This window comes from Salvelinus sp. IW2-2015, linkage group LG1 (genome assembly GCF_002910315.2).
Source record: "Salvelinus sp. IW2-2015 linkage group LG1, ASM291031v2, whole genome shotgun sequence".
In the NCBI taxonomy this organism is placed as follows: Eukaryota; Metazoa; Chordata; class Actinopteri; order Salmoniformes; family Salmonidae; genus Salvelinus; species Salvelinus sp. IW2-2015.
The window spans coordinates 12,061,582-12,079,198 of NC_036838.1; the positions used below are offsets into that span (position 1 = coordinate 12,061,582).

At 40.2% G+C, this 17,617-nt stretch overlaps 1 protein-coding gene across 2 annotated transcripts in view; it reads left to right on the forward strand.

Annotated features, from left to right (window-relative positions):
- Positions 1-17,617, forward strand: part of LOC111961339 (CMP-N-acetylneuraminate-beta-galactosamide-alpha-2,3-sialyltransferase 2) — a 50,808-nt gene that overhangs the window by 18,763 nt on the left and 14,428 nt on the right. For both annotated transcript variants that reach the window (XM_023983524.2, XM_023983532.2), the window contains exon 2: positions 15,452-16,315. In XM_023983524.2, coding sequence (XP_023839292.1) covers positions 15,980-16,315 — 336 coding nt within the window. In that variant the 5' untranslated portion in view covers positions 15,452-15,979. The remainder of the gene's footprint in view (positions 1-15,451; positions 16,316-17,617) is intronic.

Here is a 17,617-nt window from a genome sequence, read left to right on the forward strand (position 1 = left end):
CCTGTTGGAAGATGAACCTTTGCCCCAGTCTGAGGTCCTGAGCGCTCTGGAGCAGGTTTTCATCAAGAATCTCTCTGTACTTTGCTCCATTCATCTTTCCCTCGATTCTGACTAGTCTCCCAGTCCCTGCCACTGAAAAACATCCCTACAGCATGATGCTGCCACCACCATGCTTCACCACCAGGCTAGGGATGGTACTGGCCAGGTGATGAGCGGTGCCTGGTTTCCTCCAGACGTGAACACTTGGCATTCAGGCATCAGACCATTGAATCTGGTTTCTCATGGTCTGAGAGTCCTTTAGGTGCCTTTGGACAAACTCCAAGCTGGCTGTCATGTGTCTTTTACTGAGGAATGGCTTCCGTCTGACCACTCTACCATAAAGGCTTGATTGGTGGAGTGTTGCAGAGATGGGAAAACTTCCAGGAGGACAACCATCTCCACATCTTGAGCTCTGTCAGAGTAACCATAGGGTTCTTGGTCAACACCCTTCTCCCCCAATTGCTCAGTTTGGCCGGGCAGCCAGCTCTAGGAAGAATCTTGGTGGTTCCATACTTCCATTTAAGAATGATGGAGGCCACTGTGGTCTTGAGGACCTTCAATGCTGCAGACATTTTACCCTTCCCCAGATCTGTTCCTATGGACAATTCCTTTGACCTCATGGCTTGGTTTTTGCTTATATAGACCGGTGTCTGCCTTTGCAAATAATGTCCAATCAATTGAATTTACTACCGGTGGACTCCAATCAAGTTGTAGAAACATCTCAAGGATGATCAATGGAAATAATTAACCTGGCTCAATTTAGAGTCTCATAGCAAAGGGTTTGAATTGTTATGTTAATAAGATATATATCACCAAGATATTTTATTTTTCATAAATTAGCAAACATTTCTAAAAAACAGTTTTCACCGTGTCATTGTGTGTCGATTGATGAGGGAAAAAATGTATTTAATACATTTTAGAATGAGGCTGTAACGCAACAAAATGTGGAAAAAGTGAAGGTGTGAATACTTTCCGAATGCACTGTATATTTATTACAACCTAATATAGCCTCCTGCCAAGGCAGCAGCTACTCTTCCTGGGGTCCAGCAACATTAAGGTAGTTATGCTGTATACAATTTAAAACATTACATGATATTACATTTCATAATACTTTTCACAACACATTAAGTGTGTTCCCTCAGGCCACTACTCTAGTACCACATATCTACAATACAAAATCCAGGTGTAAGTATGTGTAGAGTGCGTGTCTTATCATGTGTATGTGTGTCTGTGCCTGTGTGTGTTTTCTCTTCAGTCCCGCTGTTCCATGAGGTGTATGTTTTATACATATGATTCTACTGCTTGCATCAGTTACCTTATGTGGAATAGAGTTCCATGTAGACATGGCTGTATGTAGTACTGTGCGCCTCCCATAGTCTGTTCTTGACTTGGGGATTGTGAAAAGACCTTTGGTGGCATATCTTGTGGAGTATGCATGTGTCCAAGCTGTGTTAGTAGTTTAAACAGACACCTTGGTGCATTCAGCATGTCAACACTTCTTACAAAAACAAGTAGTGGTGAAGTCAGTCTCTCCTCCACTTTGAGCCATCAATGTTAGCTCTCCGTGTACATTTAACGGCCAGCCGGGGTGCCCTGTTCTGAGCCAATTGTAATTTTCCGAGGTCCCTCTTTGTGGCACCTGACCACACAACTTCCTGGGGTCCAGCAAAATTAAGGCAGTTATACAATCTTAGTAGTCCAGGTGCGACAAAACTAGGGGCTGTAGGACCTGCCTTGTTGATAGTGTTGTTAAAAAAGGCAGAGCTGCGCTTTTATTATGGACAAACTTCTCTGCATCTTAGCTACTGTTGTATCAACATGTTTTGACAGTTTACTTTGAACCAGGAGAGATTGACATGCATATTATTAATGTTTGCTCTCTGCGTACATCCAAGGGCCAGCCGTGCTGCCCTGTTCTGAGCCAATTGCAACTGACCACAAGACTGAACAGTAGTCCAGGTGCGACAAAACTAGAGCCTGTAGGACCTGGCTTGTTGATAGTGCAGTTAAGAAGGTAGACCAGCGCTTTATTATTGATAGTCTTCTCCCCATCTTAGCTACTGTTGTATCAATATGTTTTGACCATGACAGTTTACAATCCAGGGTTACTCCAAGCAGTTTAGTTACAACTTATTTATTACAAGATTTAGTTGAGGTTTAGGGTTTAGTGAACCATTTGTCCCAAATACAATGCTTTCAGTTTCTGAAATATTTAGGACCAATTTATTCCTTGCCACCCATTGTGAAACTAACTGCAGGTCTTTGTTTAGTGTTGCAGTCATTTCACTCGCTGTAGTAGCTGACGTGTATAGTGTTGAGTCATCCGCATACATAGACATACTGGCTTTACACAAAGCCAGTGGAATGTCATTAGTAAAGATTCAAAGGTAAGGGGCCTAGACAGCTTCCCTGGGGAATTCCTTATTCAACCTGGATTATCTTGGAGAGGATTCCATTAACTTCACTAGGGTAGGGGGCAGCATTTGGAATTTTGGATGAAAAGCGTGCCCAAATTAAACTGCCTGCTACTAAGGCCCAGAAGATGGGATATACATATAATTAGTAGATTTGGATAGAAAACACTCTAAAGTTTCCAAAACTGTTAATATGTCTGTGAGTATAACAGAACTGATATGGCAGGTGAAAACCCAAGGAAAATCCAACCAGGAAGTACTATTATTTTGAAAGCCTATCCACAATACAAAGACTTAGAACCCAGTTCACGAGCTCCGTGTCTTCCTCTACATGTGGCCAGTCTTTAGGCATTGTTTCAGGCTTTTACTCTGAAAAATGAGGGAGATACAGCACTTTCAATCAGTGGCTCGTGGAAATTTCCATTCATCAGCCATGCGCCCTGATCGGGAACGCACCTTTCTTGTTTCTCCTTTCATATTGACGAAGCTTTTGTCCGGTTGAAATATTATTGATTATTTATGACAAAAACAATCGGAGGATTGATTTTAAACATCGTTTGGCATGTTTCTACTAACTTTTATTGTACTTTTCTTCGTCTGGAATTAGTGCACGCCCGTTTTATTACTGGACAAAACGCGCGAACGAAAGGAGGTATTTGGTCATAAAGAGGGACATTATCGAACAAAACAAACATTTATTGTCTAACATGAAGTCCAATGAGTGCCATCTGATGAAGATCATCAAAGGTTAGAGATTAATTTTATCTCTATTTCTGCTTTTTGTGACTCCTCTCTTTGGCTGGAAAAATGGCTGTATGGTTCTGTGACTAGGTGCTGACCTAACATAATCGCATGGTGTACTTTCGCAGTAAAGCCTTTTTGAAATCGGACACTGTGGTTGGATTTACAAGAAGTTTATCTTTAAAATGGTGGTTAATACTTGTATGTTTGAGGAATTTTAATTATGGGATTTCTGTTATTTTGAATTTGGCCCACTGCAATTTCACTGGCTGTTGTCGAGGTGGGACGCTACCGTCCCACTTGTACCAGAGAGATTAAAGAACACCCTCTGTGTTCTGTTACAGGTAACTCTTTATCCACAATATAGCAGGGGGTGTAAAGTCATAACACATAGGTTTTTCCATCAGCAGACTATGATTGATAATGTCAAAAACCTCACTGAACTCTAACAAAACATTTCTCTCTCAGCCAATCATCAGTCATTTGTGTAAGTGCCATGCTTGTTGAATGTCCTTCCCTATAAGCATGCTGAAAGTCTGTTGTCAATTTGTTTGCAAACAGTAAAATTGCATTGTATCTGGTTTAAAAGTTTAGTAAGGGTTGGTAACAGGCTGATTTGTTGGCTTTTTGAGCCAGTAAATGGGGCTTTACTATACTTGGGTAGCAGAATAACTTCTGCTTCCCTCTATGCCTGAGGGCACACACATTCTAGTAGGCTTAGATTGAAGATATGGCAAATAAGAGTGGCTTGTGATTGTTCATAGACAGTTTTTACCTCTTCCACACTCACTTTACGGAATTCAAAATTACAATGCTTGTCTTTCTTAATTTTTATCAGTTATACTTGGATGTGTAGAGTCAGCGTTTGTTGCTGGCATGTCATGCCTAAATTTGCTAATCTTGCCAATTGAAGGAAAAAGGAAACCGCACACTGCTTTTGATAGTATCACCGATATTTAATAAGCTTACGTATCGGCCACACGGCCTTCGTCAGAGCTTTTGTGATTTTTTAAAAATTTGCACCCTTATGTAGACCTGGCCCCACCCATATCCGTTCTACACATCAAAGGGGGTTGGAGGCAAAGGAAAGGCAAATAAGTGCTACCAAATATAACAATATGCATTTCATAAATATTACAAAATAAGGCGTATTGAACATGTCTGTAAAATCTCAATGAGGACATAGTAAGTTTTTATTAGTCATTGGGTACATCGTACGAAAAACGTCAGAATAATCTACAAGAGACATATTTCATGTTCAAATTCACAACATAACATACATAGGCATTTCATCATTAAGTCCTTTAGGAAATAATGTCTGGAGGGTGAAAATCCCCCAAATTGTCTTTTACTCAGAGTATTATTAATATCTCCTCCCCTGTCTGATATCTTAACTTTCTCTATGCCACAAAATCTAAAGGTGGAAATGTCATGCTTCAGGTCATTGAAATGTACAGCGACTGGATAATCCCTGTCGTTTCTCCTGATCGAACTTTTATGTTCACTAATTCTCTGTTTGAGAGAGCGGGTGGTTTTACCGACATAACAGAGCCCACATGGACATTTAATAATGTAAATAACATGGGTGGTGAACACGTAATAATGTCATTTATTTGGAACCGTTTTCCTGTGTGTGGGTGGCAGAAATATTCACACTTCATCATATTGTTGCACTGTGCGCATCCTCTGCATTTATAGCTACCATTTGGTAGAGGGCATATAAGAGCTTGGCTAATTTTCTTTTGTGGTTGGCAGTTGGCATGAACCAATTTATCGCGTAAATTGCGACTTCTCCTATACACAATACGTGGTGGATATTTAAATTCAGCCGGCAAAGCTGGGTCCGATGATAAAATATGCCACTGTTTCTTGACCACACCTCCCACTTTTCGCGAATTCAAAGTATATGTAGTTGTGAACATTACGGAGTGTTCTTTGGCTTTAGCTGGTCTTTTTTGTAGCAGTTCATCTCATGTTTTTTCCAATGCCAAATTATGAGCTTCATCCACACATTGTGACGAATAGCCTCTTCTTAGAAACCTCATGCGCATCTCCACTGCTTTTTCTAGATAATCCTCTGTGGAGTGGTATATACGGCGCAGTCTAAAAAATTGGCTTCTTGGAAGTCCTCTTTTTAATGGCGGAAGCTGTCACCCTGTAATAGAGTATTTCTGTCTGTTTCTTTTCTATACAGAGTTGTAAACAGGGTTCCATTTGATTTCCCAATCCACCTAATCTTGCCAATTAAAAAATCATTTAAAGTAATTGGTAATATCAGTGGGTTTTGGGATGAATGAGCCATCTGATTCAATGAATGCTGGAGCTGAGTTAGCCTTTTTGCCCAAAATGTCATTTAAGGTGCTCCAAAGCTTTTTACTATCAATCTTTATATAATTTATCTTTGTTTCATAGTATAGTTTCTTCTTCTTTTTATTCAGTTTAGTCAAATGATTTCTCAATTTGCAGTACGTTTTCCAATCGGTTGTACAGACAGACTTATTTGCCATTCCTTTTGCCTCATCCCTTTCATGGGGATGAGGCAATCCATGGGGATTGATGAGGAAATTTTCTTACATTTTCTTATTAGTAACTGGAATCAATTTCATAAATGTGTCATGTGCAGCATCTGGTTGGTCATTACACACCACAGACCAACACATATTCTTTATATCAACAACATAGGAATCACTACAAAACTTATTGTATGACCCATCCTTTGGAACTTTGGTTTTCCTAGATATAGCTACCAAATTGTGATCACTACATCTGATGGATTTGGATACTGATTTAAAGCAAATTGCTGCAGCATTACTAAAAATGTGATCAATATAGGTTGATGATTTCATTCCTGTGCAGTTTGTAATTACCGTGGTAGGTTGACTGATCAGGTTACCCTGGTAGGTTGACTGATCAACCTGAATCAGGTTGCAGGCACGAGTTAGTTTGAAGCTTTTTCTTGAGTGGGCAGCTTGATGAAAGACAGTCAATATTTGAATCACCCAGAAAGGATACCTCTCTGTTGATATCACATACATTATCAAGCATTTCACACGTTTTCCAGATACTGTTAGCACTAGGTGGTCTATAGCAGCTTCCCACAATAATATGTTTCATTGGCATGGGCTATTGTTTGTTTGAATTCAAGACCAGCTTGATCTCAGTTTGTCAGTGTCAAAATGTTGGTCATTTGTGGTATTAAAAAAGATTCAGCTAATGTCTTCTTTCATGTAAATGATGTAGAATTGCATGGAATGCGTTTTTAAAGGCAAAAAAAAATATCGGACCATGCTAACAAATGTTCCCCATGTGTGGAAATCATAAAATCGCCTCTGCTCAACTGTAGCCTTTGCCACATGGCAAATGTTATTATGGCTTTATTATAAAGGCCCTTTTTCTTCAACAGTAACTTGACCATCCATCGAATTGCATCTTGGTGTACAGATTTGTTTACAGAAAATGATGGTGTGCCGGGAAGGGCCTATGATTTCTTAATCCTGCCCTGATAACAACTGCAAAAGAAGCCTAGATTAAGTTTTGCAGATCTGTACTGTTGATAACTACGCACCAGACACGTTACCCTACACTGGGAACTTAGTGCTTAGTTATCACAAGCATTGTTAGACTGAGAAAAACGTTCCCCATATCTGCTTTTCTGTGGAACAGATCAAAACACAAATTTGTATGATAGCTGCCACTCCAACATAGTCTGCAAAATAAGCACACTTTTGCAGATTAGGGATAATCAGAATTGTATACAGTATTTTTTTTATATCCTATAATCTAGTAGTAGCTACTGCTTTTAAGCATACGTGTATATTCCTGGGCACATAAATAGCAGACTGCTGTGATGCCCTGTGTATCCCCATGTGGGTGTTTTATCTTGCCCTGGCCCTGTAATTTAGGGTTTCCTGCCTTCATTTGATTGCATAATGAATGTGAAGTACAGGAGGCTGCTGAAGGGAGAAAGGCTCATAATAACGTCCGGAATGGAAAAAATGGAATGGCATCAATCATTTGTTACAATTCCACTCCAGTCATTACCACTAGCCCATTCTCCCCAATTAAGGTGCCACCAACCTCCTGTGAAGTGTGTGGGCCTGGGCCTGCCGGTTTGCTGACTGGGTTACTTTTGCTGCGCTCTTCTGAGGATAAGATCTCCAGCAGTTTGGTCTCCAGCAGGACCAGAGAGGACAGACATGCACCGATATGATCTCATCTAACAGAACTCTTCCACTGCATCAGCTCAGGATCAGCTGATCTCTGCGAATTATCCCTGCAACCCCGCTTTAGCCTGGCAGCCAGAGGCTAGGTGGGGAGCAGGGATGTAGTGTTTCAGTAGTGCGGGGGAGCAGCGCTCCCTCAGTTTTTTCAATTAGAGAATACACAGAGCTGGTGAAATATTCCTGGAAAATGTATTCTTATACATCTTAAATTATATTTAATTACCACAAAAATGTCATAAAAACCGTAGAATGAGAAACTAAGTAAATATGTAGGCTATAGGAGCCTATAGGTAGGGAAGAAACCACCGTTTACTTGTCTTCTCTCTCTCTGGTGGTGCCGTGAATGATGAATAACAGTAGGCATGTGTAATTTCTGTAAATCAGTGATATTTATTCCCGTAGTAATTTGTTATGGATCCATAACTAAATCAACATTTGCATTTTGAAAGAGTATTTATATCATTATTTTATTAAGAAAGCATAAAGATGCTGATGAAGAAATACAGTACTGTACAGTATATGCTTATAAGATATAAGCCACCTGCATTTGTTTATTAGGCTACTGTGCAGTCTGACAAGTAAACATATTCTACAATACATACTGTAGTAAACATGGGAAAGTGCCTAATTCCTTACATAAGGGAGAGCAGGCCCTTATGTACTAGAGAATGCGGGCACGCGGGAGACCGGGGTTCAATTCCCCGACGGGGAGGAAGGTGTAGGCTGTCCTTGTAAATAAGAATTTGTTCTTAACTGATTTGCCTAGTTAAATAAAGGTTATACTAAGAGCATAACATTTCTGCGCCCTAATTTTCGAATTCTAGTCTAACCAATACCCAAACGGAGATTAAGTGAAAATAAAAATCTCAATTGATTTATCATGACCAGTTCCCCATGCTTGTCTCAGAGCAGCCCGAAACGGAGCTAAAATGGTTGTAGGCTTTTGCTTCAAATCCTATTGCTTCTAACTTCAATATGCTCTTTAAATAAATAAGACCTACACCACTTTTAACAGCACATTACTCAACACTAGTGAGACTCATTTCGCCTATGGTAGGCCTACAATATATATCTAAAAACATGTTTTCCAATGACGTGACTCTCCGCCAATAATTAAATTTAGAGGATTGGAAGATTCTAAGTTAATATCTAAGAGGCATTTTCTGTTAGGATCTGTGAGAATATCGGAGAATATCTAAGGGGCTTTTATATCATTCTAAATGAATTAATAATTATAATAATTGCTTTGTTTAAAAAGTAACTATTTTGGAGATTTAGTTTATATTTAACCTAGAGTGAGTGAGGAAAAAGGAAATTCTCGAACATGGGATGAGAAATTCTCACTAATTTGTCAATAAAGCCAGTTTGTTATTTAGGTTTCTCCAGAAATAAATAATTCTAACTTGATTACTTAGCAGACATCACTTAGCAGTCAACACATCTTAATAATATCAAGGAATATAATTGAACATTTTAATTTCTCCATGCTTGTCTCAGAGCAGCGCGAAACGGTGCTGAAATAGACGTAAACAGCCGGAAGGCTATATATAATGATGTTTTGGAGGTTATTTTGTTTTAAAAAACAGTGAGGGATTGTAATCTGAAGGCCAAAATAATATTTATAATGGCCAAAATATAGCCCTGCTAATAGCCATAATGGCACTGTACAACGTGACCGTGTGTTTTGAAAGAGTATTTTCCAGTAAGCAACAATTTGTTTACCTTCATTAGACAACAACTGTTCCAATATTTCTGTCATTCAGTGATATTTATTCCCATAGTAATTCGTTATGAATCCATAACTAAATAAACATCAGCATTTTGAAAGAGTATTTTTATTTTATTAATGAAAGCATAGATGCTGATGAAGAAATACAGTACTGTAAAGTACATGCTTTTAAATTTGAATAATAAAGCATTTAAAAGATTTTGAAGATATAAGCCACCTGCATTTGTTTTAGGCTACTGTGCAGTCTGACAAGTAAGCATAGCCTACAGTACATACTGTAGTAAACATGGGAAAGTGCCTAATTCTTTACATAAGAGAGAGCAGGCCATGTCCAGACTTTCTCAGTGACCTCAAGCACTCATTAACTCTGTCTTCAAGGCTTTTTTGGGTTGGACAGAAACTTCTGAGACACAAGATTAATGATGAACATATGGAGGTTCACTGGTAAGCCACATTTGCCTCGGGATCCATCCCAGTTTGTATTCTGTGCCCACTCGTGGTATCTCTTCGGTTACACATCCTTGGAAAAGAAGAACAGCATAATGGTCCGGGCGGCCCTTGCTGTGCCTGGTGAGCAGTTGGTCTGTTGTCAGAAGTGGAATGGAAATGTCAGGGTGAACCGACGACGCCACGTATGTTGACTCTGCCTGTCGGAGGTGGAGTTCCAGAGCTCACAGGCGTCCCTGGCATGGATTGTGACCATCTCATACCTCGCCCTTTTCAACGCGTCATTCTCCACCTGACTCTCCGCCAATGCCGCCTGACTCTCCACAAATGCTGCTCATCTCAGCAAGGTTTTACATGTGGAAGTGCGACTAAAATGTAGTTTAAATAAACATCCGCATTTGAATGTATTTTTTCTCCTTATTTTATTAACAAAAGTATAAAGATGCTGATTGTGAAATACTGTACTGCTGTTTTGAGTTAGAAATGGAACACTTTAGAGTACTTGCGCATCGAATACATTGCAAGTTGAGGGATTTTCACTACAGTAGCCGGGCTATAAAAAGTCTATTGTCCTGCTAATAGGAAACATTTGCATGATGGGCTACACATACTACGGTACACTTGTGAAAAACAAGCGTTTGAAAACCTGTTTTCAAAATGCCTCCAGTTGTCCATCACTACTGTAAATAAAAACACAGCATCTTGTTTACATTCTTTATTGTAACCACAATGTCACAAGTAATTTGTATCTACCTTTCCAATTACTTTTAGAATTTTGGATTTACAAATGTGCGCTTTTCATTATTAGTTTAATTGTTTTAGTTCGAACATGCAGACTTTTTTTCTTTAAATTATTGTTTTATGTAGGATGCTACATTTTTGACCAGTTGCAATCGTAAGGAGGCCTAATAAAAAAAAATCCTACTTCTATTAGGCTGTTAAGCCTCATAGCCTACCTCAGCCAGTTAAGTTATTTTATATTGGTCTAGGCTCCGAAGAAATAGACTCCAAATAAGCCCTCTTGTTGTTTGTAAAGTCAAATTAAAATGAAGATTATTGTTGAAATGAATTGCTCGACTGGTGTAGGTTTTCTCCATCTGTTGGTGTGCAACACTTGCATAAAGAGTTAGCTATATTTTCAGCACCAGCCACTGTTCGCCTCCTAATGATTGTGCTGCGTTTCCGCCAGTTGTTTTTAAATTTAACCTTTATTTAACTAGGCAAGTCAGGTAAGAACAAATTCTTATTTACAATCATATATATAAAAAATCAGAACATTAACTGTGTGTAGGTAGATGTGGAAAGGTAGATACATTTGAAGTCAGAAGTTTACATACACCTTAGCCAAATACATTTAAACTCAGTTTTTCACAATTCCTGACATTTAATCCTAGTAAGAATTCCCTGTTTTAGGTCAGTTAGGACCACCACTTTATTTTAAGAATGTGAAATGTCAGAATAATAATAAAGATAATTATTTATTTCAGCTTTTATTTCTTTCATCACATTCCCAGTGGGTCAGAAGTTTACGTACACTCAATTAGTATTTGGTAGCATTGCCTTTAAATTGTTTAACTTAAACGTTTCGGGTATCCTCCCACAAGCTTCCCACAATAAGTTGGGTGAATGTTGGCCCATTCCTCCTGACAGAGCTGGTGTAACTGAATCAGGTTTGTAGGCCTCCTTGCTCGCACACACGTTTTCAGTTCTGCCCACACATTTTCTATGAGATTGAGGTCAGGGCTTTGTGATGTCCACTCCAACACCTTGACTTTGTTGTCCTTAAGCCATTTTGCCACAACTTTGGAAGTATGCTTGGGGTCATTGTCCATTTGGAAGTCCCATTTGCAACCATGCTTTAACTTCCTGACTGATGTCTTGAGATGTTGCTTGAGATGTTGCTTCAATATATCCACATAACTCTCCTTCCTCATGATGCCATCTATTTTCACCAGTCCCTCCTGCAGCAAAGCACCCCCACAACATGATGCTGCCACCCCCGTGCTTCATGGTTGGGATGGTGTTCTTCTGCATGCAAGCCTCCCTCTTTTTCCTCCAAACATAACCATGGTCATTACGGCCAATGGTCATAATTTCTCCAAAAAGTACGATCTTTGTCCCCATGTGCAGTTGCAAACCGTAGTCTGGCTTTTTTATGGCGATTTTGGAGCAGTGGCTTCTTCCTTGCTGAGCGGACTTTCATGGTATGTCGATATAGGACTAGTTTTACTGTGGATATAGATCCTTTTGTACCTGTTTCCTCCAGCATCTTCACAAGGTCCTTTGCTGTTGTTCTGGGATTGATTTTCTCTTTTCACACCAAAGTATGTTCATCTCTAGGAGACCGAGCGCGTCTTCTTCCTGAGCGGTATGACGGCTACATGGTCCCATGATGTTTATACTTGCATACTATTGTTTGTACAAATGAACGTGGTACCTTCAGGCGTTTTTGAAATGTCTCCCAAGGATGAACCAGACTTGTGGAGGTCTACAATTTTTTTCTGAGGTCTTGGCTGATTTCTTTTGATTTTCCCATGTTTTCCCATGATGTCAAGCAAAGAGGCACTGAGTTTGAAGGTAGGCCTTGAAATACATCCACAGCTACACTTCCAATTGACTTAAATGATGTCAATTAGCCTGCAGAAGCTGCTAAAGCCATGACATCATTTTCTGGAATTTTCCAAGCTGTTTAAAGGCACAGTCAACTTCGTGTATGTAAACTTCTGACCCACTGGAATTGTGACACAGTGAAATAATCTGTCTGTAAACAATTGTTGGAAAAATTACTTGTCATGCACAAAGTAGATGTCCTAACCGACTTGCCAAAACTATAGTTTGTTAACAAATTTGTGGAGTGGTTGAAAAATTTGTTTTAATTGACTCCAACCTAAGTGTATGTAAACCTTTGACTTCAACTGTACAAATTATTTGTTGGGGAGGAGGGGGTTTCACACCTAGCTCAAGTTGGGGGGGTTCACACCTAGCTCGGCTATTAGACAATTCTTTAGTAAAGGTTGAATAGTCTATTCAGCTAATAGCCCATCCTAGAAATTTTTTTAAAGATTCCAATTAATAGTGTTTTTAGCCACAATCGGCCCCAACCCCAATTAATACATTTGGGCACAGTCGATAGCGTGCCGGACTTTGGGCTAGAATGTTGAGGGTTCGAAACCTGCTCCCTGCTTGTTTTATTACATTATTATGCCGGTCTCAGAGCAAATATCCTGGATTGTTACTCCCATCTCGCCCTCTTCCACACGTCGTTCTCCACCTGAGTGGCTCGCTTGTGGGCGTGCTGGCAGGATATTCGGTTGTACGTCAAGAATTCAGCATAGCAAGTTTGTATGAAAGTCTGGTTATTCACAGGCAAATAGTAATATGCTCTAAACCGCTCTTGTGACAAACAAACTTTGCTGCCCTGTTTTCAATCGTCCACATGGCTGGGAGAACCTCCTCAGATTAATGCAGATGGAGTTAGATATGCATAGGAAGTGTAGTATACAGTTGTTTTTTTCTGTGTGTATATATATATATATATATATATATGAATTACAAATCAGCCTTTTCTTAAATCATGTTTCTAGTCTATTGCATAGTAACAATGTGTAATCATTGATGTCCCAGGAGCAGAGTGGTAAACACTGAAGTGTATAATTGTAATACATACATGCAGACACGGCATCATTCAAAGAATGGAGTTTGATACACCTGGTATTGGATATGACTGAAAAAATACTTGCTAAATAGTGATTTTCGTAAGTTAACTTTTTGACCAAAAAATATGCACAATCGTTTCTCTACATTAACTAACATATTCCTCTCAATTGTACATGTTTTGCTTGACTCGTTATGACGTTATAATTACTTACATTTGCTTCCACCATAATGGTTTTGTCAGACATCTTTGCTGAAGAAAGTCACCAGCGACGGGTGGCATAATGTCAAATTCGTCATTGGAACCACTCAATATGATTGGTTATATAAAAACCTCGGACCCAAATGCATAATGAGTGCCCCTATTCCCCCCTGCGGTGGTCTGGCGCAATGAAGCCATGACGCTGAGTCCTCTAAGTCCCGCGGCATAAGCTCGCAACTTTTAAAGGAGGAACCACTGTTGTCCTTTCAGCACCACGATTCGAAGAGCGCTCAAATCGCTTAAAATAACCCTCATCAAGATCTGTTGCCTGCACCTAATAGTCCTACTCATCACATTATTTTTATTATTATTATTAAAAGTGGAAGATTATCACTTCTCACAATGGTGCTTGTAAAGTTAGATTAAAGCTGAATCAATGTCTCGCAAGATCACAATGATGAATTAGTATTTTACATAACAAAACCTAATATAATAGCATGTACTGTACCATAGGCCTCTAATATGTTACACCAAAAAACCTGAGTCATTTCTTATCTGAAGCTGTCAATGTTTTTCTCATGCGGCCAAAACTGAGGCAGGATATATGCGATGATGGAAACAAAATGGGCTTACAAAGAAACGCACAATCTGCATTTATTCACTCACGAACAGTAGTTTAAGATCTAAATGCATATTCCCATGCAACTGATTGAGATCAAATGATTGACATGCACTTTGGACATTTCACTGGTAAAACGTGAAGAATTATCATTCATGATGGCCTGTTTTGAAATGAAATATTCCTAACACACTAAGCATTTAGCGACGGCGGCGACTTTTTTTGGTCCGGACCAGCCATTTTGGTACAGTCCACACCGGCATTTCAACGTCCATAGACATCTGGTACAGATCGGCCTATATTTGGCCCAAACATGGACGTCTATAATTGGTTTAGATTTGCACAGTACAGTCGAGCACAGCAGAGTAAAGTATATTAGAGTACACAGTAGAATAAGGAAATGTAGATTAGTGTACTGTATTGTACCCTACTTTACTCTAATGTACTGTAGTCTACTGAATTTGACTACTGTATCATACTCTACTCTTCTCTACTGAATAATACTACTGTACTGTGCTAAACTGCCATAATGTGATGTTCAAACTTGTGAAACAACCTAGACGTCTATGAGTATTGGAGAAGGCTGCTGACGCTTCTGGCACAGGCTGCTCTGGAAAAGTCAACTTCCAGAGCAGGCTCAGAACTTGGTCTGACTCCAGAGGCAGCAGCAGCCCAGTGAGGGAAGTCAGCAGGCTGGCTTATTGCAATGCAAGTGATTCTGCATCCCTGGTACCACTGAGTCTGGCCCCAAAGGGGGGCTCAGGATTGATTCAAAGCCACTGGATGGGAGCCGCGGGAGTTGGTATGTTTGACATGCATCAATTTGAAAGCCTTGCTTAATGGTTAATGGTCTCTTAACAAAGGCAAGAAGGTTTCTATTTGTGTTTCCTGACAGCTGTAGCTACAGTTTATGCAGGCAGTGTATCTATAGGAGATGCATTAATGCAGAGCCAGCGTGTGACTTTATTCATGAACTTGTGTGCAGAGCGGACACTCAGGCTTAGTCATTGTGTTTCTACTGCCTGCGGAGAGGCAAGTTGTTCTGGTTTTCCTCTCCATAGATGATCGTGTTGTGCTCTGAGAACTCAATGTGAAGAAAGAGGCTGCAAGATTTCATCTTTCTGTGCCACAACAGGAGAAAGGTTCTAACAACAGAAGGCTCACACAGTATGGCCATCCACACAGTATGAGTTTGATTGACGTTTTCAAGATTATGTATTGAGCCCTTCATGGATGGGGAGATTAATCAAAGGCTGCGGTGACTGTTCAGTATGTGATTTTTGGAGTAATTGATTTCTCTCCCTGTCTTATTTCTTACCTAAGCATCTTGGTTTGACTTTTTTTTTCTCCAGATGCTGATATCTGTATGTGTTTGTCTTCTAGGAGCAGGAAGCTGTGCAGCGCATGCAGCCCAGAGCTCTGGAGAGAAACATGAGGTTGAACCAATGAGGGGCCTTCTTTGGTCTAGACAGGGTGTTTGGAAACCGAAGGCTCTATTTTTAATTTCCTCGCCGATCGCCTTGAGCAGGGCAAGGCAGTGTCTCTTCATAAGCGGCAGACAAAAGTATTTTACTCAATCTCACTCTCCTCTTCCTGTGGCAGACCAGCATGGCCAAATAGGACACATTAGGCCAAGATCACAATCCAGCAAACGCCCTCTTTCCTTTATAAACTCTGGTATCAACTAATTATTCTGCATGTTTGTTACATGTATAACTTGCCAGTAATTTTAAGAAGTGTACCTTCCCTCTGGCTGGAACAACAGGGAGATTCCTGATATATTTGCTGAATGTGTCTGGTTCTTACCCTCGACTCCAGAATCACTGACAAAGTATATTCACGGAGCAGTGGTGCCAAGACATCAACACTGGACTGCCTTTTACTCAGGGCACTGGCTCAAACAGTCCAGTCATGCTCTTCAAGAGGAAGTTGTGCCTGTTTGCTCTGTTTGGTGGGATTCTCTTTGTCATGATTGCCACCCACACCATTCAGAAGAACAACATCCTGTCTTTGACTTTGATGGAGATCCATGCCACCTCCAGGACTGTGCAAGGGCACGCTGTTAACCGAACATGGGCTCCACCGAGTGCCACGGTGCCCAGCCCGGACAGGATATGTGGGTGTCCGTCCTGCATAGCGGACATGGAGGTCTCGGAGTGGTTCGCTCAGCACTATGACCCCCAGCAACAGCCCTTTCTCACAGACGGAGACAACAACATGGACCCCCTGGCCCTGAAGTGGTGGCTGGTAAGACGTTTATTATTGATAAGAGGGGCCAAATAGTGTGGTTATATACTGTATGTGGCCAAAAACTGTCAGCTTATTGTTAAAGGTGTAGGATTATACAGCAGAAAATTATATGACAAATTAAGAAAAAATATGAAGGAATCTGTCACTTTCCCAAACAAAATCTGTCCTGTACATTAATATTAGTACATCAGTACAATGTAATACATTTGTATTACTATTTATGGGTCACTCGGTCGTGTCGTTGCTATTGTTATCAACGTTCTACAGATGCCGCAGCCATATTGATGCTCAAATGTGGAACGGGGGCTAATGACTTTAAACCAGGGCTAATGACTGTTTAGTCTAAATTACATTATAGGGGCTTGGGAATACTATGACATTGCTAATGTAGCCACATATTTCGTAGGAAACAACTTTACCAGCATCATCATGTTGTCAAATTTACTTTAGACAGATGGCAATGTTGTCATTAGCTAGCAAAGTTCATAAAAAATAGCAAGATATGCTAATGTTAGCTAGCTAAAATCTGGAGGTCTCCCCTCAATCTTAGCTAGCTAGCTAATATTATACTGCAACTAAAGTCAGTCTGGCGATGACAAAATGGTAAGATGGCACCGGAGAAGAAGGCAGACGTTTTATGTGCCCCAAACGATTGTGTTTTTTTGTTTGTTTATTTGCGTTGTTTGTAAATATATTTTTTTACTTATTTTGTACATAATGTTGCCATTACTGTCTCTTATGACGGAAAATTATTTCTGGACATCAGGACTGCAATTACTCTCCACGGACTGGCAGAATCCTTTTTTTTTCTTTAACGAGTCTGACGAGGCCGACGCAAACGATATACTGCTTTCTCGGGAACAGGCCCAGATCCCCATGATTTGCGTGAAGAGGAGGCGGAGAAAAAGGGTCCGGAGGGCGGGCTGCCTTCTGAGAATTCGTAAGCGATCGAATAAACCCCCACTTCCTTCCATTCTGCTAGCAAACGTGCAATCTTTGGACAATAAAATAGATGACCTACGCGGAAGATTAAGCTACCAACGGGACATTCAAAACTGTAATATCTTATGCTTCACGGAGACGTGGCTGAATGACGACAATATCAACATACAGATGGCTGGTTATACGCTGGACCGGCAGGATAGAACAGCGGCATCTGGTGAGACAAGGGGTGGCGGACTATGTATTTTTGTAAATAACAGCTAGTGCATGATATCTAAGGAAGTTTCGAGCTATTGCTCGCCTGAGGTAGAGTATCTCAAGATAAGCTGTAGACCACACTACCTACCTAGAGTTTTA